This window comes from Mus caroli, unplaced genomic scaffold, assembly GCF_978045245.1.
Source record: "Mus caroli unplaced genomic scaffold, Mus_caroli_1 scaffold_2, whole genome shotgun sequence".
Lineage (NCBI taxonomy): Eukaryota > Metazoa > Chordata > Mammalia > Rodentia > Muridae > Mus > Mus caroli.
The window spans coordinates 71,353,775-71,379,703 of record NW_028227257.1 but is presented as its reverse complement, the minus strand read 5'-3'; the positions used below and the strand labels follow the sequence as shown (position 1 = coordinate 71,379,703).

Genomic DNA, 25,929 nt, shown 5'->3' with positions numbered 1-25,929 from the left:
GAAAACGTCTGACGTGCTGACGTCATCCGAACGGCAGCCAATGAGATGGATAGCTGGGGAAGCTGGCTTGGGTTTGAATTTGTGGCTGTGTTTGGAGCGCCTGGTAGCCAACTCTGCCAAGTTGTGACGGTCACTTCTTGTAGGTGAGTGAGGTGGGCGCTGTGTCTGGGGACGCGTGGGTTGATTCGAGGGTCACCGAAGTGGAGGATCCGGTGTCAGGCGACAAAGTAGTTTTCGGCGGGCGGTGCGGGTCGAGGGTCCCCTTGGTATTGCCGCTTGGAAAGACCCGGAGCTACCGAGTGTGCATGACAAGGCGAGCCTTTCTCAGCACCGAGGTTCTGGGCTTCGCTACTGAATCCCAAGGGGAAGCTGATCCCTTTCTCAGATTTAAACTGAGGACTCTCACAGTTCAGCCTCCTAGAGCATGTGGTTCCTTCCGGATTCCAAATTCAGAGTGTCCTGCTTGGGCTGCACATGTGAGTGTGCGACTTCTGGGCTTTACTTCATGGGAGGAGCTTTTGTGCAGAGAGGCTGTCAGGTCAGTCTGGAGCCCAGTTGTAGCCTCAGCCAAAACCGGCCCTGACTGCTCACCTGTGATGCTGAAGATCACGGAAAAAAGAAAGAAAGAAAAAAAAGTGCCAGGAGGCCCGAAAGCAGCCACTAATCCTGCAGTTTCTGCAGCCCTTTTCAGTAGGAGCTCATTTGCCTTGCTAGTACAAAAAAGCCAATGCTGCCTGTTGCTCATTATAATATGAATGGGGATTACTGGAGTAGAACTAATTTTGTTGGTGACATCAGTCCACTTTGTCCAGTTCCTACCTTGGGTTTTGGAAGGTTTTCTTGACCTTTGATGTTAGAGAATATGAATCCACAGAGCTAATAAATAGTACTTGCTATTGAATTCAGTGTATGAAAAGAACTATTTCAGTCAGCAAGAATGATTTGCCTTGAGAGGTATTCTCATTGAACCAGTATTTACAGATATTTAAGATTTTTTATTTTAAAGAACATCGTGTCTCACTGTAGTTATATATCAATTCAATAGACACTATAAAGTGACTATGCTGTTAATGCTATGAAAGGCAATAGAAAAAAAAATAGCCCACCAGTCTTTCAGGAATGGATCAATAGTCTACTGTAATCTATAGACTTACTTTATTCCCACCAAAAAAATCTTACCACTGGCTCTTTTGCTTCTTCTTTAACAGCATACCATTTAAGATGGAATATGACTTAATTGATCAGGGTCTATACTGTTCTCCTCAAAGCATTGTCCAAACAGAATTTGCAAATCTTCATCCTATTTCACAGATAACAATTATCTGTTTCATATTAAACATGGTCTTTGTACTTGATATAGAATCAACTAAATACCAGACTTTTAGCCGTGTTAGAAAAAGAAAACATCGCTTTAATGTAGGAGTAGTGTTATTAATTTCTGAGTACATCAGTATACTTGAAATATTTTTTACCTTTAAGAAATATATTTCTGGAACCAGTGTCATGGCCTAGTGGATAAAGGTACATTCCTGGGATCCACGTGATAGAATTGCTTCCTACAATTTGTCAGCAGGTCTCCACATACAGTTATGCATATGCCCACAGACACATAAAACACACAGAAAATAAAATGTAATAAATTTAAATGTATATTCAAACATAAACTTGTAGACTCTGGGGTTATTTTGAAAAAGCACATGAAAAGCAAAAATGATGGGGATATGTGAGGAAGTTACAGGTAAAGTTGATCAAAACATATTGTAAACATGTATGAAATACTCAAACAAAAATTAAAAACATGTTACATGTATATCTCATTGTGTTGATAGTCTCAGTATTACAGATGCTGGTCTTCAGTACCTGGGTTTAATCTGACCTCCCTCAGCCTCCTCAGTAGCCGTAACTACAGATGTGTCACAGTGCCTGGTTTTTACATTTTGATTATTCTGTCTGCTCTAGGTATTCTATTAAGAAAATTGGACAGTGAGTGGAGCTCTGTGGGAGGGCACAAGTCTTAGGTTCCGACACTAGCATGGAGGAAAGATGGTTTATTCATTTTCTTGACTTTAGAGAGTAGGAAAGATGTATGATTCTTTAAAATTATGGTCAATCTTTCATTATTTAAAACGACAAAATTAGAATAAGGGTGGGACCAAGCTTTTAAAATAGTTAATGAGGATGAAAGAGTTTAAAGCTAATTGGAACTTTCTATAGTTACTTTAAAATGCAGCAAGGATTCAAGTGATACTTGGGAAGAAATGTTGACAGTCTCTTAAAGGAGTTTTAAGAAGTACAATGTCAAGTGTAACTTTGTGTCTCAACCTGTTAGAGATTTTAAGATTGATCTTATTTCCTATTCCTCTTTGTTCTTTAGCTAGGGCACCAGAAAGCAAAGATCCCCTTGAGCATTCTTTAGTCTCTTCAGATAAAATTACATCCAGGCATTTGAAACTAAGCACTTATAAAAGAAAGAAATGATTGAATTAAATTCACCATGCCAACAACTAGCCTTCAGTCTGCACAAGCTTATTGCTTTCACTGACTTTTGTACTGGCCACCTGAAACACACACCCATGGCCAGCAAGGTGGCTCGGCAGATAAAGGCACTTGATGCCAAACCTGATGATTTGAATTCAATACTCAGAATCTACATGAAAGAAAAGTCAACTCCTGCAGTTTGTCCTTACTTGCGTGGAGTTCTTTGTGTAGGGGTGAGCCTGTATTCATTGTGCAGGTGATGTTTAGGGAGTCATGTTGGCTAGGCTTTGTGGTTTTAGCCTCTCATATTCCTAGGAGACAGTCTACTGCACATTCCCTAATTCTTTGGCCCTAATAATTTTCCCAACCATCTCTTCCTCTGATCGCTGGGCCTTCAGTGTGTTGGTTCTGTAGATGTAGCCATTGGGACTGTCTCCATTACTCTACTTTTGGATTGCCTGTAATGTTTTGTAATGGTAATCATCTCTGCAAAGAGATTGCCAGAGTGTGGGGGGAAGTACACTTAACCTGTGTGTATAAGATATTTATAATGTATTAGGGGTTATTCTCGGTTAGTAAAATGATTGTAGATTCTCCTCCAAGATCCCTGGGTAGTTGGTTAGGTTTTCAATATCAGGCATGATTTCTCTCTTGTTAGTAAGGCCATTGCATAGTATCTTATCTGTACACATCCTAGGACCAACTAGTTAAGCATTTTATTCAGAGCTTGTGCCTGAGTAGCTTAATCCCTATATTTGAAAATATTAAATCGAACAGACCAAATACCATCTTAACATTTTTCATTAGCCTTTTTTTTTTATGAAAATGGATCTCAAAATCTTTACATAGTAACTTTTTCATCTTTAAATCTTTACTCAGTTGGTGGTATTTCCTGCTCTTTGTTGTTGTTAACTAACAGATAATAATGGAATATGTTTGTCAAATACAATATGATATTTGGCATCTCCATTGTCAACTGAGCAAATTGATATAAGGAATATATCCATCCCCTCACGTGTATTTCTTCCCCCCCTTTTTATTTAATGTTTTTCATAAAATATATATTTTATTTATTCACTTTGCATCCCAACTGTCCTCCTTCTGTATCATCTCTCCTCTCCTTTCAGTCCCACCCTTAAAATTTCCTCTCCCCATTATCCCCTTCTCAGAGAAGGGAAAACCCACCCATCCCTCCTGCCTTGGGTACTATCCTACCCTGGGATATCCAGTCACAGCAGGTAGTTCAGTTAGGGGAAGGGGATCCAATGGCAGGCAACAGAATCAGAGACAACCTCCTTTCCAATAGTTATGGGATCCACATCTGCTACAAATGTGTAGCGGGCATAAGTCCAGCAGCCCCTGCATGCTCTTTGGGTGCTGGTTCACTCTCTGGGAGCCCTCTGGGCCCAGGATAGTTGACTCTGTACGTAGGTCATCTTGTGGTGTCCTTGACCCCTCTAGCTCACTCTATTCTATTCCCAACTCTTCTACAAGATTCTGATGTTTAGCTATGGGTCTCTGTGCATCTGTTTCCATCAGCTGTTGAATGAAACCTCTCAGGAGATGATTATGCTAGGCTCCTGTCTGCAAGCATAGCAGAGTTATCATTAATAGTGTCAGGGATTGGCTCTCTTCATGGGTTATATCTCAAGTTGGGCCAGTCATTGGTTGGCTGTTCCCTCAATCTCTGCTCCTTCTTCATTCTTGTGCATCTTAAAGGTGGGACAACTTTAGGGTTGATGTTTTGTGAATAGGTTGATGTCCCCCTCCTTCCATGGAAGTTCTATTGGTTAGATGAGGTGGCCACTTCAGTCTTTATATCCCCCACCCCAGTAGGATCTCAGCTAGGGCCATAGACTCCGGGAACCTCCCCATCCCTGATCTTCAACTACTCTCAGAGATATGTCTCAGCAATTGCTGTTCTCACTCCTAGCCCTCTCTCTTCCACATTCCCTCTCCCCATATCTGATCCCCATTTCAGCTCCCCTCCCCACCACCTCTCCCAGCCAGTTCCCTCCATCCATTCACCTCAAACTATTTTGTTTTCCTTTCTGAGTGAGATTTATTCCTTTATGATGAGAATATTGAGAACTGCTTTCAGCATAGACTCTAGTAAGGACTTAGTTTAGTAGTATTTCTTTGCCTATTTTCAGTGGTACAGGCTGATCCTATAACTTGAATGGTGTCAGCAAAGACACTTGATAGGGCACCAGAGACAAGAATCTTGAATTCCTGGGCTCTACACAAACCAGGTCTCTTGCAGAAATACTCTGGTACACTACTAATTGGAAACAGGGATGGCAAGGACTGGATCTCCCACCAGCAGCTCACAGGCTGGAAGCCAGTGGTGTTGATGTGACATCACACTATCTCAGCTCAAGCTCTCTGCAGGGATGTTTTGTTTCTTTGGTTTCCCTTTTTCTTTTTTCTTACTTACTTTCTTTCTTTTTTCCTCCAAACAAGGTCTGTATAGCTCTAGTTGCCTGAAACTTACTGTGCCTATCAGTCTGGCCTCAAATTCACTAAGATCTACCTGTCTGTGCTTCCCAAATTCTGGGAGTAAAAGTGCACCATATACCCAACTATTTCTTCAGGGTAGCCTAGAACTCACAGCTATCCTTGTTACTCAGCCTTTTAAGTGTTAGAATTATTCCAGAAGATCAAGGAGTTTGCTATGAGATTGTGTCTCCTAACAAAATCAGCCACACCAGTAATGTCTCACATCATGACTACCTAATATGAACTGAACAAGGACACAACTGTAGACATGCTTATGTAGTCAGGGGGAAGACCACAACACCTTGGCCCTACACAAAGAAATATGGACAACTAAGGAATGCTTTGAGAGGGAAGAATTATTCCTATTTAAATGTTTGAGGGATGGAGATATAACAGTATATGTGCTTGTACATGCACATTTTGCAGAAGTGGAAGTGTCATAGCATCTGGATTCTAAATTGTTTTGTGGATAGTTGAACTTTTCAAACTGTTAGTCTGTATCAGTTTCCTTTTCCTCTTGGGCACACTTTATGCATTTACTGATGTTCTTTAAATTTTTGTGTCATTGAGAGATCAGAGAGTAGGACCTCTGAATAAATGAATAATGTATACTGTTTCTCTCCTCTTTGGATATGTGCTAGCTAGTGGCTTTTATGTCAGTGCTAACACAATGTATCTCTGACATGCAAGAGAGTCCAGCCCAGGTGCATCACTTTCCACTGCCAAGAGACCTACAAACAAGCTTGCTTTTAACTTAAAGGGGTTTCCAAGCTAAAACTCCAGTTATTATGCTGATACAATTCAGAAAGATTCTTTCCTGCTCATTTCTATGATCCAACCAAAAAGCTGTTAGAGCCTTGTGAAAATCAGATCATAAGCAGCTTTTGTATTTGAGTTTAAGCTTGATTAATATTTCAAGACTTCCTTATTTACCATGGTTTTGTGTATGTGTGTGCCATCTTTGGGGATGTTTTAAGTTTATAGGTCTACATGTATATACATTTCTCCCAGTAATACATTTGCTAGGTGGATGGAACATAAAAATTACCTTTTAAATGAACATTACATGCCAGCTTTAAGTAAAACTAATAGTGACTTTTTCCTTTTTAATTTCAGGAAAATTTCCAGGTATTCATGTAACAGGAATTGAGGTAACTAAGAATGTCTGGCACTGAGGAAGACTTATGTCACCGCATGAAAGTAGTTGTCCGTGTACGTCCTGAGAACACAAGAGAAAAGGCAGTGCAGTTCTGTAAAGTGGTTCATGTGGTGGATAAACATATACTCAGTTTTGATCCGAAACAAGAAGAAATCAGTTTTTTTCACAGAAAGAAAACTACAAATTTTGATATTACTAAAAGGCAAAATAAAGATCTTAAGTTTGTATTTGATGCTGTTTTTGATGAAACTTCAACTCAAATGGAAGTTTTTGAACACACAACCAAGCCAATTCTTCATAGTTTTCTGAATGGATACAATTGCACAGGTAATTGTTTCAGTTTGAAATGTCATTTTCCCATCTAGCTTCAGTTTTAATTTTGGAGGGACATATGCTTTGTTGTATATGTAAATACAGTCAAATTGATGGTGTATACATTCCAACAGTTTTGAGATTTCAGCAGATTGGATTGAAGAGTAGTGTTTCTTTGAAACGTTGTAACCATCTATGGCTTATCTTTTATGGAACTGTATCTTCCCAGGGCATTGCCATTACCCTACACTTTTCAGTTTAATATTAAGCTCTGTGCTTCTGAAAATTGATGCCAGATTTTTCACCGTTTGTACTGACGAGTATGTTTACTGTTGATCTTGAACAGCCTGCAATTTCTGAACGCTTTCCTTAGTATTGTTAAAGCTCCATGAAGCCTGAGAATTTTGTGCTGTTTAAGCCGATCTTCAGACCAAGCAGCATTTCCTAGACCTTAAAGAATCTTTAATGACTCCTTCTGAAAAGATCTGTTAATTCGGTAGCTATAGTAATAACATACTAGTTTCTTGTTTTTATAATTGCCCGTTTTTATGGCACGTTCTACAGCACATTCCTGACTGTAACTGTTTCACTAAGACTGTCTTACTCACTTTTGTCACTCACTTAATTTTTGATCAAGAAAAATATGATGTTTATTGGTCAGAACTGCTGATTCTCACTAATATCCAGATGTTTTTTCTTTCATAAAACTTCCTAGAGATTTCTTATCCCTTTGGCTTAAAAGATAAAAAAGATTCTGTTATACTGTTTCTTTGGTTTCTCTTTGGCTTCATATATTTAGCTGTCTTCAGGCTTTCATAAGCTAAACACCAGCTTAATTCATTTCAAAAACTATTTTATCAGTTATTAGTATATGAGAATCAGGTTACTGAATATGGTATTAAGAGTTTGTACATGAACTGGATTTCTTAATTTGAAGAAATGTATGACTTCTATGTGTACTGAATAGAATTGTGGAAATAAATAATTTGACAGAAACAACGTTTAAAGAATAATTTTATAAATCACCTTTGTGAATTCATTCAATGAGTATATCTGTTTTAAGTTATTTTCTAAAGCACAGATTACACTGTCTACATTGGTAGAGGCAGTGCTGTAGGGATGAATATGGATGTCATTTCCTTTTTTATTGGGGGGTGGGGGGGACAGTGTTTCTCTGTGTAGCCCTGGCTGTCCTGGATCTCACTTTGTAGACCAGGCTGGCCTTGACCTCAGAAATCCGCCCGCCTCTGCCTCCCAAGTGCTGGGATTAAAGGCGTGCGCCACCACTGTCTGGCCTGGATGTCATTTTCTGATAGCAAATAAGAGGGGTAATGTTTCTGCCTGTGATAACGTAGGAGACACAAAATAACATTAGTTCTAAGTAGAAGCAGGTGATACCTTTGATATCATTCCTTTGGAAGTTAGTTACTGTTCAGGATATCTACTTAGAATAAACCACTAGAGTGGATTTACTAATATATGTTACAAAATGCGTGTTAATCTCAAACCTTTTATTAAAAATTCAGTATTTGCATATGGTGCCACTGGATCTGGGAAAACTCACACAATGCTAGGATCAGCTGCTGAACCTGGGGTCATGTACCTGACAATGCTGGACCTTTTCAAATGCATGGATGAGATTAAAGAAGAGAAAGAGTGTAGCACTGCCGTGTCATACCTGGAGGTAAGTTGGACTCTCCTTAACACTAATTACTGTCTTAGAAAACTCAATTACAAGGGTCCGTTAAAATTATTTTATACAGGAATCTTCTTATGAATGTTTTCAATCATTAAAATTTCTATTCATGCGCATTTTTCATATACCTCACTCTTACATTAATCTAATTTCAAATTCTAGAGACATAGCAAAAATAGTATATATAGAGAACTTCCAGATAGCCTTGAGGTGCCTTATATGTAAACGTTTTGCATCTCCTATTCACTGTCTCTGTTGTATGTGCATTTATTCCTCAGAACTATTTAGGTTATAAATTTGTTGAACCATGAAATTTTTTAAACAATCACTGAATGTTTATTAAAAACAGAAAATTAACAGTGATCATCGCTGTCTAATCTATGAACCTTAATGCAATTTTGCTAATTATATTATTTATGTCTTTTCCTGAAAGCATTGCATTTCATGAATGATATTCACTTGCATGCTTTTGGTCTCCTTTAATGAGCAGTTTCTGTTTTCTTTATATTTTATGACACTGCCATAAAATCCTCAGTTTGTTTTGTCTCTATTAGACTTGGTTTAAGTGCTGGGCGATGCACCACAGAAGAAGTACTGAATACTTAAGACTTCATATCAAGTCAGTTATGTAGTTGGTTGGTCCCATTATTGGCAGTGTTACCTTTTATAAATTTCATTATGCTGGAATTTGCAGGGTTTGCTGGTGTTTCTTTACTTTTAGTGTGTGGGTAAGTGCAGGCGTTGGAGTGGAGATCAGAAGATCTTTCAGGAGTTGGTTCTATATTCAGACCTTTTAAAAACAGGATCTTGATTATTTTGTCTACACTGCATACACTTGAAAGCCTGCTTCCTACCTCCCCCTAGAAGCGCTGACATGACGCATGCACACCAATGCATCTGGTGCTCTTTTATTACTATTCAGTTTTCATTCAATATACTTTATATTTCATATCCCACAACTCTTCCCGGGTCTCTCCTCTCCCTGCCCACCATCTTCATGTTCTTTCTCTTTAAAAAGAGAAAAAAGCCACTAAAAACATGGAGTACAAATTATTCCTGAGCATAGTCCTCCTCTAGAGAGATACCCAGTGTCACTCCATTGAAGGAAAGTGACTTTCCTGTCCCATGGCTATCATTTGTGGATAGCTTCTTGTGTACAGGTGAGCCTTTGTGTCCACTTGCTCAGCTAAATGCTGAGATTTTTATCTGCTTTGGGCTAATACAGGTCATATGAATACTGTCATAGTCTCTCCAAACTCATATGTACACCTGTCCTGTTGTGTCTACATAATGCAGTTTTTTCCACTTCTGGCTCTTAGAGTCATTGCCTCTTCGCTGAACCTTGAGGAGGCTGAGAGAAAGACATCCTGTTTAGAGCTCTGCAGGCTCCCACTCAGGTCATCAAGCTTCTTGGTGCACTTTGTTCCATCTTAAATACTCGTGGGGACATCTAGGCTTGAACTCATGATCTTTCTGCCTTAGCTTTCTTTGTTGGGATTATAGAAGTGTGTCAGCAAACTCACATTTGTGATCATTTTTGTGTGCTCAGATTATGAATACCTGATAAGCCAAAGTTCTTTTGTGCTGCCTCTTGTAGACAGAAAAAGCTTCAATACTTACTCTGCTGTTAATTTTGTAACCATGGGCTAACACTCTGGGTCTTAGTCCCTCCACAATTTAGATGAGAGGGACTATTCCTATTGTTTGTTAGACTGGAGTTGAAAGATTAATGACATAAGTACATGTTTCTGACTGGGTTTTATTTAACATTTAGTCTCTATAATTGGTTTATTTTGCAGAAACAAGAAAGCCAGCTTATCTTTATTTTGTTACAGTTACCAAGTTAGATATTAGTGGGTGAGAATAATAATTCCAACTAAAATTGTCAGTTGGTTTTTTTGTTTGTCTCGCCTCCCACCCCCACCCCACCCCTGAGACAGGGTTTCTCTGTGTAGCCCTGGCTGTCCTGGAACTCACTTTGTGGACCAAGCTGGCCTTGAACTCAGAAATCTGCCTGCCTCTGCCTCCCAAGTGCTGGGATTAAAGGTGTGCGCCACCACGCCCGGCCAAAATTGTCAGTTGTTAACTAAGTGATCACAATCTGTTCTGCAGTTGTGTGTGAGTTATTTTGACATCACTGTTACTGTGGTTTTCTTTCTTTCTGTCTGTCTTCATTTCTTTCTTTCTTCCTGTCTGTCTGTCTGTCTGTTTTTCTTCCAGGTATATAATGAACAGATTCGTGACCTCTTGACAAACTCAGGACCACTTGCTGTCCGGGAAGATTCACAAAAAGGAGTGGTTGTTCAGGGTCTTACTCTACACCAGGTATGTTTATGCATGTCTCTTCTTTCTGTTGATGAAGTAAGTCTGCAGGTTTCATTTCTACCAGTTATTAGTTTGACTCTGCTGTGTCTGAAAAAGAAACTAATAAAATTTAAGACTAAAGTCAATTACAAAGGATCTAAAGCCCTGAGTGACTATCCAAGGTCACAGTGACGCTAGCAAAATAGAGATCAGAGCTGGGGATAGCCTCATTCTACTGCCTTTTACTGAATAGTCATGTTACAATGTTCTTATGAAACAATTGAGGGATATTTTTCCGTTTAACTCTTACTGAAAATGTATTATTCTTTTAAATACATTTGTATATTATCTTAGAGACTAGATTTTACCTCCTACTCCTTAGATAACCCCAAGTACTAAACAAATCCTGCATAGTCAACATTTAATAGGAAATAATTCAGAGAAATCATTTTCTTTTACCTTTAAAACTATCATTTGTTCAATAAGCTTACTGAGGGTCTGGGATGTAGCTCTCTGTAGTTGCACACCTCCCTAGTATTTATCAGGCCTTGGGCTTGATTTTCCCTGGCACTTAAGTAAATAAAGGTTAGTTGGAATTTTTAAAGATAGATTACTAAATACTTCTTTTTCTATTTGAACTCCTAGCCTAAATCTTCAGAGGAAATATTACAGCTACTAGACAGTGGAAACAAAAACAGGACCCAGCATCCCACTGACGTGAATGCGGTGTCTTCTCGTTCCCATGCTGTTTTCCAGGTAACAGGCCTTTACTTTAGGCTGTGACTGTTAAGTTGTCAATTACAATAAAGGCAAGCTCATGAGTAGTTTTCATATGTGGCAATAAAGTCTCATAGACATCTTTTCCTCAGCACTTCCATTGCTTTGTAACTTTGTTTGCTGTTTACTTTGTTGTAAGACATACTCTCATTAAGATGAGCAGGTTGGCTTTGAGATCATTAAGTAGCAATGCCCAGGCCTGATTTTTGTTCTTGTTCCTTTTACCCCAGTGTCCTGAGTAGTTGGGATTACAAGCACTATAACCCCTTGCCTGCAAAAGCCAAGGTCATTAGTGTAAGAATATTCCTTATACTACTAAATTGTCACCCCAGCCCACTTTGCTCTTAAAAGTACTTCAACATCAAAAAATATTTAAAATTGAGATGATTTTATGTCCCATACATGGGGTTTTACTTTCATGACTTGAAGAATTTCTTGAACATAGAGAATATATCAAATAGGAGTAAAAAAGTAGAAATGAAAGATACTGACCATGTAATCAACTACATTCCTTAAGAATTATTACTATCCTGGTTATTCATGTAGAGCTGTATTTTAAATTACACAGCAAAGTACTTGAGGGAATCAGTACCCTCCTCCCATCAGAGTTGGGTCTAGGAACTCCTGACTCAGTCTTCAGGCCTTGTGGAAAGCTCTTTGACCATGTCACTAGCCTGTGAAATCCATCTTATCAAAAAGATACAGTTAAAGCGTTCATATCTAAGGTAGTTAAATCATTCAGATAGTGTCCATTCAGTAGTTGTATCTTTTCTCTCTCACTGACATTTTCTTCATCAGTAGTTTTCAGAAAAGTGTTTATGACAGTGAGATTTCTCTAGAATGTATTGGATCTTTCTTTGTCTTCATCTCTCTTCCACCTATCATGTTAAAGTCTACAAAGCAACTGAAGATGGTTACATAAGGAGTTGAGGAGGGAGCTCAGTTGATAAAATGCTTGCCTAATATACATAAAACACTAATTTCAGTCTTCAGCACAATTAAATTGGGCACAGTGGCTAAAACCTGTACATTTGGTTGGTGTTCCAGGGGTAGAGAGGTTCTGAATTTCAAGGTCACTTTTGACTAGTAAGCTCATGGCCACATGACCACCTGTCTCAAAAATGTCGAGTGGACTATACATTCCTGGACAGCTGAAATTCTTGAAATGATCAAATTGTTAATGAACAGTTTATTTTCACACACAGTGCTGGGAGTTTTGGTCTGGTGTCAGCTGGCCTTATTGCTTTTGGGCCTATGGTGAGGCAGCACATCATTGAGGGGGGATGTTGCATACGTTATAAGCTGGATGGAAAAATAGATAGGAATAGAGATGAGCTAAGACCCTATTCTTTCCTTGAAGGAAATACCCATGGCCCAAAGACTTCCCACTTGTTTTTCTCTTTGTTCTTTGTGGAGTATAAGAGACACCAGAGTCTTAGCATATCATATGTCTAGGTTGATCTTCAAACTTCTGGACTCATGTGATCCATCACACACATATCCCCTTGCCTGAAAGTAGCTTGTACTATACATAGACCTATTGGGTTTTCATCTAGAAATCGCCAAGGCACCAAGATGGAAACTCAATTAGTACATGGGCCTTTGGAACAGCCTTTAATATCAAAACTCATATATATAAGTCTTCATTTTAATATTTTCCTCAACTCTAGTAATTCCAGTACTGATATCAGACATATAATATGCTGTTTGTTGCTTTTTAAAGGGAGACTGACTTACCGTCGTGTGTATATTTTTCTAAGTAAAGTGTTTCCTTTAATTCCATTAAAATTTACACTCCTTTTCCCCTGTTCTATGATTTTAAGATTTATTTGCGACAACAAGACAAAACAGCGAGCATCAATCAAAATGTCCGTATAGCCAAAATGTCACTCATCGACCTCGCAGGATCTGAGAGGGCCAGTGTTTCGGGTGCTAAAGGGTCACGATTTGTAGAAGGCACAAATATTAACAAATCTCTTTTAGCTCTTGGGAATGTCATCAATGCCTTAGCAAATACAAAGGTACGTCCCATATGCTTACGTAACATGTTACTTGGTAAGTGTGCAGCATGTTGTAATACAGGTGACAGATGTCAGTGACGCTGAACTACTAAATCATGCTACATGAGTGCTATTTTGTGTTTGTTGTTTTGTGAGAGACTATTTTTGTGTGTATGTATTTTGTGGTACTTGGGATTGAACCCAGTACCTCATGTGTGCTAGAAAAGTACTCTATTCTTGGGGGTTTTTTGAGACAGGGTCTCCGTGAGTTGATTAGGCTGGTCTTGGACTTTCTAGCCTCTTGTCTCAGCCTCCAAAAGCTTTAATTTCAGGTCTGTTCCACCATGCTCAGTACTGGTTGCTTTTCTTTCAGATAGCCAGCTTTGAACTTCATTGTAAATAACTATGCAATGATCAGGAGATGGCAAAAATGATAATTAATTGATATGAAGACATAAAAAAACCTTTAGACTAAGTAATTGTAGTAATACAATAGAGTTAAGAAAAGAAAAAGAATGTGTAAGGTCTAAAGTATAATTAAATAATAGAATGTTTCCTAAAGCTTTGAGGCATTTAAAACTATTTTCCATGCAGCTTATATCAGAAGTACTTACTAGTATATAGTATGTTTGATGGTGTGTTAATTTGTTTTTAAAGTGTGATAATTGAAGCTAAAAAAAATCCTAGAAACTTTAGGAAAATCACCATTGACATTATTTTAATTTAGAGTAATTATTTTAAAATTATTAGGAAAATTTTCTTAAGCGGGCAAGTGACCATTGAAAAAGCAACATGCAATTAATTCAATATATGTATATATCAAACATCATTCATCTAGAAATAGATTCCCTGAATGAATCTCAAATCTCTGTACAGTTTTGTCATGTACCATTTTAACATTCACTTTGGGAAAGTAAACACATTTCAGTTTTTACTGAAAAAAAAAGAAAAGGCAAGATGCTTTATATTCAGAGTTGAAAATTCAAACATGCGCGTGATATACTGCTATTTAATAAAGTCACTTCAGTTTCTGGGAGTTTGTTTCACGGATGTTGTTTTTTGGTTGTTTGAGAAATACAATCTTGCTTTGCCCTTGGTCACAGGCACATGTTGCCTGCCACCCTTGTTTTCAGACACACTTAACATGTCACCTTGATAGCTGTTTGGTTGTAAAGTTTGTACTTTGAGATGTCAGTTTTAGAATTGTATTTCCTTGTGTGTACATGTGAATGCTCACTGACATCAGAGTGATGTCACTCTAGAGCCAGTGACTCTATGGATTGCCCTCAGGCGTGGAGGCAGCCATCTTTCCTTACCTGGTAAGCCATGCTGTCCACTGCAGATGGGACTTTCAAATATTCACTGGATAGTAAAGATGAGTTCACGTCATGTCAGATACCAGTTATATCACTGGGCTTTGTGTACATTCTCCTCCTGAAATAGTACTCACTTCTTATTTATATGTGGAAATGAAATAAGTATTCTTCTTTTGTTCTTTCAGAGAAGAAATCAGCATATTCCTTACAGAAATAGTAAGCTTACTCGTTTGCTGAAGGACTCTCTTGGAGGAAACTGTCAAACTATAATGATAGCTGCTGTTAGTCCTTCCTCTTTATTTTATGATGACACATATAACACTCTTAAGTATGCTAATCGTGCAAAGGAAATTAAATCTTCTGTAAGTGCATTTACTTTGACTTTATTGTGAAAATATTGTGTATATGTTATTTTCATAACTCTAATTAAAGTCTTAATTATGGTGGAGTTTCTGTCAAGGAATTTGCCAGTTCAGGTTAGAAATGTCCTCCCTAGCTGCTGAAGGTAACTTAGTCTCACTTTCTGCATCTTGATCCCCTCTGCAGTAGATACTGTTACTCATTCTTATGGGTGCTGGACTACTTTATACTTTAGTGGCTTTTTCTTTTCTTTACATCTTGGCACATGGTGGTTGGATAGCACCAGAGAATTAATCAGCCAAGGATTTAATGTGTCTAAATTTATTTTTTTATTCATTATGATAAATATTTACAGGTGATAAGCACCTGTATAATATTTGTTGGAGCACCAACAAATTAGACCTACCTCAGTTTATAACATTATTTACATAATTGTATAACATTATACTAAATTTTCACATGCATAATCTTATGTTAAGTCAAGAAGTATCTGATCATGAATGGCTGGGAAACTTTTTTTTAATATAATTGGATACTTTAAAACTGATGCAGGTAAAAATATACCCATTTTAAAATTACAGAACCTCTTAGAAGGGACCTCAGTTAAGTTGATGTGAAGTCTCATCAACCTCTTCCTTTCCCCCTTTTCAGAGTCTGAAGATACACAGTGTGTCACGGTGTGAGAAATGTCCATATACTATTTATATAAAAGGTCAAACTATATAAGTGTACAAAGATTTTTACACATTTTCATGTCCTTACTCCAACCCATTGTGGAGGTTTCTAGCTTTGTCTTTGTGCTAAATTTTACAAGTATCCGGGCTAAAGCCTGAAGACTTTAAAGTGCTTGGTTTTAACTCACTTGAAAAAAAATTTCCAGTATCTTAAAAACTAACTGTATGTTTAATTTTCTCCTGACTATTCTATTAAAGTGCCAATAGAATCATACTGTTACAGAAAATATAAAAATAACAAACTAATATAAATACAAACATAAAACAGAATTCTGAATTTTTTAAAGGGAAAAATAGGCAATTTTTATTATGGTGAAAAAATGCTTAGAGGTTTTTGTTTGGTTGGTAGGTTTTGTTTTTGTTTTCCAGAAAGCCAATTTGTTTATAATTTCATCTGTACACTCAACATACTCTCTGGTCCCAGATTTTAAATATGGCCATAATTAATCATGATACTCACATACTTATATTTGTCAAAAAGTGAAAATTGGTGGAACCTAGCTAATGAGATATAATGCCACTTTATGTTCTATTTAACTGTATGATTATAATCAAATTTTCTATTTTTCAACAGTTGAAGAGCAATGTTCTTAATCTCAACAGTCACATATCTCAGTATGTAAAGATATGTAATATGCAGAAAGCAGAGGTATGTCTACATAATTGCCTATAGCTTTTTATTTATGGGATGTTTTATTCCTTATTGTCCCAAAATTTGATGTATTTCCTATTAGAATGGTAATCTGGTTTTGACTATTATTTTTAGCTGAGCTTTTGCTATGGTCATGTAAGATGGAGACAAATCATGACTTGTATTTTAATTAGTTTTTTCTCTGCTAGATTTTAATGTTGAAAGAAAAACTAAAGGCCTATGAAGAACAGAAAGCCCTGTCTGACAGAAATGACTGTGCTAAATTAGTACATTCAGACACAGAAGACAAAGAAATTGAAAGGTAAAGCTGTGAAAATCTCATGAGAAATGTATAGTTTTAAAGTGTAGCTTTATGTTTTATTAATCATCGTATTTTGTTATATATCATCTTGTATCTACATACACTCAACTGAATTCAGAAAATAATTTCCATGTGAACCTCTGGAAATCAGTTCTTTTGATTATCCAGATAGGAAAGCCAGGGGAAGGAAACCTAGTTATCTAGTTATCTGGGAAGTTAGTTTGTGTTCTCTGGCCTTAGTACTTGTAAAGTTTTATAAAAATCTGTTCTGTTTTTATTGATTCTGCATGGAATTACTAACGCACTTACTAGTTTTCAGTTATTATCTGAGTGAGCTTCACAGTGATGTAGGATGATAGACTATTTCCTGTCCAGAGTGACCCACTCAAGCTTTGTATGTCTTGCTCTGTTGTCTTTATGGATCAGCTCGTAAAGTTGTCATAATTGATTGAGGAAAAAAGTATCCTTTTGAATACTGTGTTATTGTATCTTGGCTTTCTCCGTAAAATTTGATTTGATCACTACAACAATCTTTTTCAGTAGAGTTAAAAGATGTATTACTCAACTACAGAATGTAGTAAGAGGTCTCAAATTTAAATTATATTCAGATGTTTTGTGTGTGTGTGTGTACGCGAATAGAGGTTGGAAGGAGGGAGTATGTAAGGCAAGAGATACCTTCAAGGGTCAGTTCTTGCCTTCCTACCACTGTGAGTTTCCGAGACTGGACTGAGGTTATGAGATTTGTGCAGCAAGCACTTTTACCCCCTGGGTCATCTCAGTAAGTCAGAAATATCAGGCTTTGTTTCTGTATTCTTCTCATGCTGTGATATTTTACAAATATCACATTTAATTTAACAATTATTTCTGTCAGTGACAAAAAGTTTCACTGTATGCTGTTCAAGTACAAGGGCACTAAGCATGCTATCTTCCCATATGTTGGAGTTGTTTAACCTCCCAAATAGCCTGTTACAGTACTAAAATGTTATTTTAATTAGAGAATCATTTTTAATTCCTCAGAATTTTTTATCTTAAAACATACATAAGTTTTTCCTTGTATCTCATTTACTTCTATCAAAGAAAGTTTTTACTATGATGTAATGTTATAATTAATATGTAATTGTTAGTTAAACAAGATATTAACACTAATATAATACAAGATTCTTAAAAATTAAACTAGCAATCCAGGTGGCGGTGGCACACGCCTTTAATACCAGCACTTGGGAGGCAGAGGCAGGCGGATTTCTGGGTTCGAGGCCAGCCTGGTCTACAAAGTAAGTTCCAGGACAGCCAGGGCTATACAGAGAAACCCTGTCTCGGAATAAATAAATAAATAAATAAATAAATAAATAAATAAATAAATAAATAAACCAGCAGGGAAACCCTGTCTCGGAATAAATAAATAAATAAACAAACTAGCAGTTTTTCAAAGTTAGAGTGATTACTTTTATAAATTTGGCAACATTAACCAAGTGTAATTTTTTAACTAAAATGGTAGCCCAACTCTGTAGCAACAGATACTTAGAATTCTGAGTCACAAGGACTGCAGTTTCAAGTCCAGCCTGGAAAATTTAGGATGACTGTATCTCAGAATTGAAAGCATAGAAATAGTAGTGATGTAGTGTTTTAGAGTGCTTGCCTAACATGTGTGATGTTACAGGTTCTATGTTTGGTATCACAGTTCTCATTAGGGAGGGGAGGTGGACTTCAATATTGGTAAACCCTTTCATGAGGGGTTGATGGATTTAAATTCTCTCTCTCTCTCTCTCTCTCTCTCTCTCTCTCTCTCTCTCTCTCTCTCTCTCTCTCTCTCTCTCTCTTTCTCTCTCTCTGTCTCTCCCCCACCCCCCAACCCTATCTGTGTGGTTGTGTGTGTGAGTGTGGTGTGTCTGTGTGAGCATATGTATGTGCACATGGGTTTGATCTCCCTGGAGCACAGGCAGTTGTAATCTGTCCAGCATGAGTGCTGTGAACCAAATTTGGATGCTTGTTGAGTGCTCTTAATTCGTCTAAATTTCTAGGCAGGCTTTACAGTCCCCTAACTTTCCTTTCTGGTAAAATTATCTGGATGGGAGATGGTTTGAGCCATGAAGTGATCAATTATTTGTGTATAAAGTTATGCATCCTTTAACCCTTTGTCATTTTTCTACAGAAGAAACCGTCCCAGTACTCTGTGATGCTCCTTTTAATATCACTCATGTTGTTACACGGTGCTCTTGAATACCATGAATTAACAAAAGCTTGCTTCCCAAAATCTTCAGTAACATTTTTGTGCATCTTTTAGAAAATGATGGATATATATGTGATATTTTCTTACTCCAGAGTATTTGTAAAATACAAAAGGAAAAAAATACAACAGGTGTAAAAATCTGTGGCTGTGACTATGCCAAGGAAGTGGTAAAATCTTAATTCATTGTGTCTCACCTAAAAACATTAGTACAACATTTTGTAGTTTAAACATTCTGAATGTCTAGAAAGTAGTTACTCCCAAGCCCCCATACGATTTATTTGTTTTATGTAGTTTTTTTTTTTTTTTGGATGATATTTATTTGCATTTCAAATGTTATCACCTTTCCTGATCCCCCCCCCCCCCCAAGAAACCCTCTATCCTATACCCTCTCCTGCTTCTATGAAGGTGTGCCCTCACCCACCCACTCCCGCCTCCCTGCCCTTGAGTTCCACTACACTGGGGCATCGAACCTTCATGGGACCAAGGGCCTCTTCCATTGATGCCTGACAAGGCTCTGCTACAGGGCTGTGGCCATAGGTTCCTCCATGTGTACTCCTTGGTTGGTGGTTTAGACTCTGGGAGCTCTGATTGGTTATTGTTGTTCTTCCTATGGGGTTGCAATCTCTTCCAGCTCCTTCAGTCCTTTCTCTAACTCCTCAATTGAGGACCCTGTGATCAATTCAATGGTTGGCTGCAAGCATCTGCTTCTGTATATGTCAGGCTCTGAGAGATCCTCTCAGGAGACAGCTATATCAGGCTCCTGTCAGCGTGAACTTCTTGGCATCCACAACAGTGTCTGGGTTTGGTGACTGTATATGGAATGGGTCCCAGGTGTGGCAGTCTCTGGATGGCCTTTCCTTCCTTCTCTGCACCATACTGTCTCCATATTTGCTCCCATGAGTATTTTGTTCCCCCTTCTAAGAAGGACCGAAGCACCCACACATTGGTCTTCCTTCTTCTTAAGCTTCATGTGATCTGTGAATTGTATTTTGGGTTTTCCAACTCACTGATAACTGGATATTAGCCCAAAAAGCTCTTTTTTTTTTTAGACATTACCTAGAAACCCTTGATATTGATTGACTTTCTCTAAAAACAGTAAACACCAAGTAAAATATTTAGACCAAAATTTATAAGTTTGACAGTATTGAACTCTGCCCTTGAATTAAAAAGTTACAAAAACTAAAATATTGTCTTGGGGTATAACCTGAAGATAACTTATCAGTTCGTTGATTGGCACTAGTGTTGGTGTAATACAGTACAGTGAATGCACAGTGTTTACATGCGCTTCCTATGAAATAGTTATCAGCTTAACAAAGCTATAGCAAGTCAATGGACTGTGGCTTAGTGAGTTTCATTAAAAACTTATGACATAAATTGGCAGTACCTTTTCCAGAGATCCTTACAAATATATTCAAAATTCTGCCCAGGGGACACTTATTTTTATATGTGTGGACTTGCTTTTATTTTAAAGGCTTTGTAGTTAATTTTCTCTAGAGAATTTGGGGAGGGGGGTTGTTTATAAGACTAAAATATTGTGAACAATGTAGTTTGTCCTGAAAGGACAACAATTTTCATAGGATGTAATCAATTTTGTATCCTTGGCATCTAATAAACTCCACAAATTTGATTCTTTAGTTTGCCATTTGGAGAAGGAGACCACAGTTTTCTAGGTTTGCCACATTGTTAACATGGATGTTTTAGGACCTGCCTGTGTCAGTTGACTCTTTGCCAAACTGTAGGGGGTACCTTGCCTTATGGTCTATTTTGACTATAATAATCTTTGAGGCTAAAACTGGTTCTCTGATTTTCCCTAGGGGGCCATGGAGCTACCATATGATAATGCCTCCTGTTGCTTTTTCTTCACAGTAAGCCAACACCGAGCAGCACGTGATGCTGCAGTACTACTAGGGTTGTGAGAATTGCCATAGTACAGAGCCAGGCTATCATCCCTTTCCTTTCTGCTAAGCACTTAGACTACATATGGCAAAATTCAGCATATTACTAATATCAGAAGTCTTGTGAAACCTGAATATTTAAATAACATGATTTTCTTTGCAGCAGAAAGAAACCTAAAGTAATAAAAATTAAGGTGATACATGTTATTTAAGTAAGCTATATATTATATAATACAAATTTAATGAAATAATGCTGTATTTTATATTTGGTAGATTTCAAGAAATTCTGAACTGCTTGTTCCAGAATAGAGAAGGAATCAGGCAAGAGTATCTGAAGTTAGAAATGTTACTTAAAGCAAATGAACTGAAGTCATCCTATCACCAGCAGTGCCATAAACAGATAGAGATGATGTGTTCCGAAGACAAAGTGGAAAAGGTACTTGGCTACTGTATGCCTGAACTACAGAGAGCATGGAAAATCCAACCTCTAGAGATTTGCTAAGCACCAATCCTTACTCATTCTCAGAAACTTGGATATAACGTGGGAACCATTGCAAACACTTGGGAAACTTTAAAAAGCAAGCATGTACTTCCACTTGTTCCTTGTTTGAGGGCCTGTAAGTAGAGGCAGCCTTTTCAGAAGCACCAACACTTTACAACTTAACCCAAGAGGGGATTTTATGTTTTTGTTGTTCTTATTCAGAAAAGAATATTTTATCACTGATCTTGTTAGGCATGACTGTGTGGTCTTAGTAAAGATCTAACCAAAGTTCAGTATTGTACTGTTTTTAAATACAGTGATATGTTCTTCTCTCTTCTTCAATTCATACACTGTTCTTACTACCTACCTTGGGTTTGAACCACTAAAAACACAGTAGCTTAACATAAGAGCCTTCAAATACAGTGAAGAAATTCAAAGAAGTACGCCCTTCATGCTGTGGGAGAAAGAGATATACGGGGTGGGTGGGGGTTGGGGGGGGACAAGTGAGGGGGGAGGCAGGTGTAAGAAAATTATCGCATCTGAAGACTCAATTAAAGGTATGCATTTCAACATGGTTGAGGTAAAGCCTATTTATTTTTATGTAGAAAATAAGGTAAAGTTGACAAATAAAATGGCATCAAGCCAGTGCTACACCTCTGAGAACCTGGTAAAACCAATGCAAAACTACCCTGAGAAATAACCCACACCAGCCCAGAACTTTAAGAAATTCCCCACAGGAGACTCAACATATAAGACAGAAACCTAAGAATTTAGACACTTAAGTAATTTAGGGGAAGCTGTAAAAGTGGCTAGTGATAAAAGAGGAATGGAAGATAAAGGAATCAAAGATAAAGACTCCCAATAAAGAATACCTCAGAGTGAAGAAAACTAATGAAATTTTCAAAAATTAAAGGATTTATACACTAGAATTTTTAAAAATTACCTAATCATACAGTAGCAGGCAATGCTTAGGCAGTTTACATATATTAATTTACTTAATTGTCAAAAAAATCCATAAGATATTTAATATTCTCCCTCCTAAGTATGGCTAGTTTTGTCCAAATTAATACAAGACTGCAGGTAGCTGATCTGTGATTTAGACTCTAGGAGGCTAGGATTAGGATTTGTGCTCTTAACTCTGTTGCTTTGCTTGTGAGATAATCAGAAGTGTTGCATCATAGTAGTGGGGTTTTGATTATTTTGTTTTGTTTTTTGTTGTGTTTTGGGGTAGGGTTGTTTTGTTCTTCTGGTTTGTTTATTTGGGCATTTTGTTTCTTTTTTCACAAAGTAATATTGACACCTAAAATTTTAGAATCATGTTTTCTATCTCATGACCTGTTTTGTTCTAAACGTTTTGTGTGTTGAATGTATAAAGTTCTTTCAAGCCTCAATAGGGTAATGTGCTACTTTTATGTCAGAATTCACTACACATAGTTAAGAATGTGTTACTAAACACCTTTTCTTGGTAGAACAGGATAGACCATTGGAAAATATCCAGAATGCCAATCATAGAGAATAAATAAATTTGATGGACATTAGAAGTCAAATTGTTCTTTTTGGGTTTTCAGGTAGGGCCTTTCTAGAGTTGTATTGTCTTCACGTCCATAGGTCACTTCCTGCCCACAATTTCAGGAGTCACGATCACATTGGTAAATGTTAAGGCAAAGGGAATGTAATTTGCCAGTACCTTCAAGCGGGTATAAACCTTTTATCTTCTTTTTCACATAGTGACTGAAGACGCATTGAGATTGACTTGTCTGAGTTTTCACACTTTCTGAATAGCAGAAGAAAGTCAAAATGCCACATCTCCCACTTTCTGCTCTAGCACTCTTAAGCTTCAAGTTTAGGACCCTTTCCTACCATTAAAACTTGGACTTAATAGACCTTTCTTTATAGACTCTGTCTACCAATAGAAATACTTGTTATAATTGTAGGTTTGTGAAGATAACCAATTACTTTCCAAATCAGAAAAAAAGCTTGTGAGAACAATAGCATTGATTTACATATGCAACTCTGCCTGGCACATGACAGCTGTATTCTTTCATCTACTCCTTTTATATTCTGTACTTTACCTCTGTTAGCTCCTGGAACACTCTTAACCTGATGTATCATTGGAATGAAGAAGGCTGGCTAGAGAGCTGTCTCAGTGGTTGAGAGCACTTGTTGCTCCTCAGAGGACCTGGTTTCAGTTTCCAGCTCCAAGTGCTAGAAACTTGCAGTGGCTTGCAACCATCTGTAACTCAGTTGTTAGTTACCTCATGATCTTTTCTGACCTCTGTCAGAAGCCGGAATGCACATGATGTACATTCTCCCATCAGAGCGAAATACTCACACATTAAAATAAATCATTGTTTTGAAAAAAAAATTGTCGACTACTTAAAAGGCTAATGAATTATAAAAATTATAATAAGTATATTATAAATTATAATAAGTATTATAATTATAAATTATAAAAAATTATAATACGTATTATAAATTATAAAAAGGCTTAAGTATTATAAAAATTAGTTTGACCCAGTGACTCCCCTGGAAGGACCCCATACCTTCATATGAAGACTACAGATGCTTCTACCAAAGTTAGATCTAACCTTTGCTGTATAGCATCTATTATGTTAGCATTTTGTATTCTGTCCTTTGTTCCCATTTTGGGAGAAAACGAGTATTTTGTTTGTTTAAGCAGCTGTTTTGTTTTGGTAAGGTTTTCTGTGAGAGGAATAAAAAGTGATTTAAGATATAATTAGAGAAGTGACAATAAAGACGTTATGAAACCTGATAGGAATGACACTACTTACCAGCCATGTTCTCTGAACATTTGACCATAACCTGTAAGTCAGCTTTTCCTTGGCCATTTTATTTTCCCTGAAGGGAAGTTAGGGAAATGATAGATATCTAGAATCTGACTAACTTAATGGCAGGCACATTTGCTGGGCCCTGAATACTTGCAAGCTAATATCCTCTACCAAGATGAAGATTTTCCTATGCCTGAAAAAATAATGAATAATTTTTAGAAATATATATATTGGTTTTTCGAGACAGGGTTTCTCTGTGTAGCCTTCGCTGTCCTGGAACTCACTCTGTAGACCAGGCTGGCCTCGAACTCTGAAATCCACCTGCCTCTGCCTCCCAAGTGCTGGGATTAAAGGTGTGTGCCACCACAAGAAGACAAGCTGTTTCACCAAGAATGTGTTGCTCGGCTCTTTATTTGTTGGTTCCTGTCCTCTGTTTCTTCTAATCTCTGAGGACTCTCTGTTTTAGGTACACCAGCACATATGGTAATTATTTAGTTGAGTGTCCACTGGCAAATTGCCCAGAGAGACCAAGCTATTTTGACCCGTAGTTCCCATGTTGATGTGTATGTATAGCCTTTGGGGTATAAGAATATCAGAAGACCAAATATGACCAGAGATACCTTATGAAGAAGTAAAATACCAAATTTACACAGCATATCTATTTTGGTACTCAGCTTGACCATAGGCGAGGTCAGTTATTAATAAATGGCTCTGATACGTTTTTCTCTCATTTAGAGCAGACAAATTAGAATAGTGAACTCTTTTGTTCTTCACATCTTTCAGATTGGAGAAAAGACAAGACCGGAGCATGCATGCTATTTTATTTTGATTAAAAAAATCATGGAATTTATCTAACCTTATATGAACTTTACAAATGTAGCATACCAAAAACTCATAGTTTTTCCATTTAACCACTGCATTTCTTAAAGCCATACATTCTCAAAATGTAATTTTGTAAAACGACTCCCACCTGATAGCCTATTTTGCCATGATATTTAATGAGGAAATGGTAAGCAAGGCTTAACATAATGAACTATGCCAGCGTAAGAAAATGTATTTATTTTTTAGTGTTGCGCATATCAATTATAACAATTAAGTGAACTATTAATTCACTGTTGTGTTTCAGGCCACTTGCAAACGAGATCACAGACTTGAAAAGTTGAAAACCAACAGCTGTTTTCTAGAGAAAAAGAAAGAAGAGGTGTCAAAACAATTTGATGAAAATACTAATTGGCTACATCGAGTTGAAAACGAAATGCGACTCTTAGGTCAAAATGGTGATATTCCGGAGGTATAGATGTGTCCATGTGTCCATGTGTCCAGATTTAGCTGGTGTGACTGAGCTCTTTATGTTTCTTTTCTTGTTGATGACATATCTTTCACATTTCTCTAGATTGACTTACTTCACTTTACTGGTTTTAATGAGTATGACTTTAAACTCACTAATTACCTAATCGGTTTGTGGTTTCTACTTTCAAAAGGCTCAACTTATTTTTAAATGTTTATTAAGTAACTGTCTCTATTTCAGACTACTTCAGGCTTCATCATTTAGGCCTCTTTAACTTTTTCCACTCAATTTATTTTTACCTAAGAAATTTATTTTGTGACCCTGAATATATAAGTATGTAATAGTTATACAGAAAACACGTTTACACATTATAAATAATACAGGAATTTATTTTAAAACCATTTTTGGGGAATGTGTTTGTGTGCTTACCATTTGTTAAAGGCAAAAGCAAATCTGAATACTAATGAAATCTTGTTAACAAGGTAACGTCTTAGAATTAATGAATATTTTATTTTTTATTTTTTTATAATCTGGAATACCAAGAATGTTAACTTTTTATAGTGCATAATACAAAATGACAGAGGTTTATTTCAGGCCATTTTGGAAATGATTGAAAATTCTTTCATGATCACAAGCAAGTCAAAAGTCATTTAATAAAGTT

General features: G+C 37.2%; 1 protein-coding gene across 1 annotated transcript in view; it reads left to right on the top strand.

Annotated features, from left to right (window-relative positions):
• Window positions 1–46: 46 nt before the first annotated feature.
• Kif18a (kinesin family member 18A) overlaps window positions 47–25,929 on the top strand; it is a 58,148-nt gene continuing 32,265 nt past the window's right edge. The window contains exons 1-11 of the mRNA XM_021153104.3: window positions 47–143; window positions 6,094–6,463; window positions 7,975–8,132; window positions 10,365–10,469; window positions 11,094–11,204; window positions 13,049–13,246; window positions 14,727–14,903; window positions 16,210–16,284; window positions 16,476–16,588; window positions 20,984–21,146; window positions 25,107–25,271. Of these exons, the coding sequence (XP_021008763.1) occupies window positions 6,139–6,463; window positions 7,975–8,132; window positions 10,365–10,469; window positions 11,094–11,204; window positions 13,049–13,246; window positions 14,727–14,903; window positions 16,210–16,284; window positions 16,476–16,588; window positions 20,984–21,146; window positions 25,107–25,271 (1,590 nt within the window). The 5' untranslated portion in view covers window positions 47–143; window positions 6,094–6,138. The remainder of the gene's footprint in view (window positions 144–6,093; window positions 6,464–7,974; window positions 8,133–10,364; window positions 10,470–11,093; window positions 11,205–13,048; window positions 13,247–14,726; window positions 14,904–16,209; window positions 16,285–16,475; window positions 16,589–20,983; window positions 21,147–25,106; window positions 25,272–25,929) is intronic.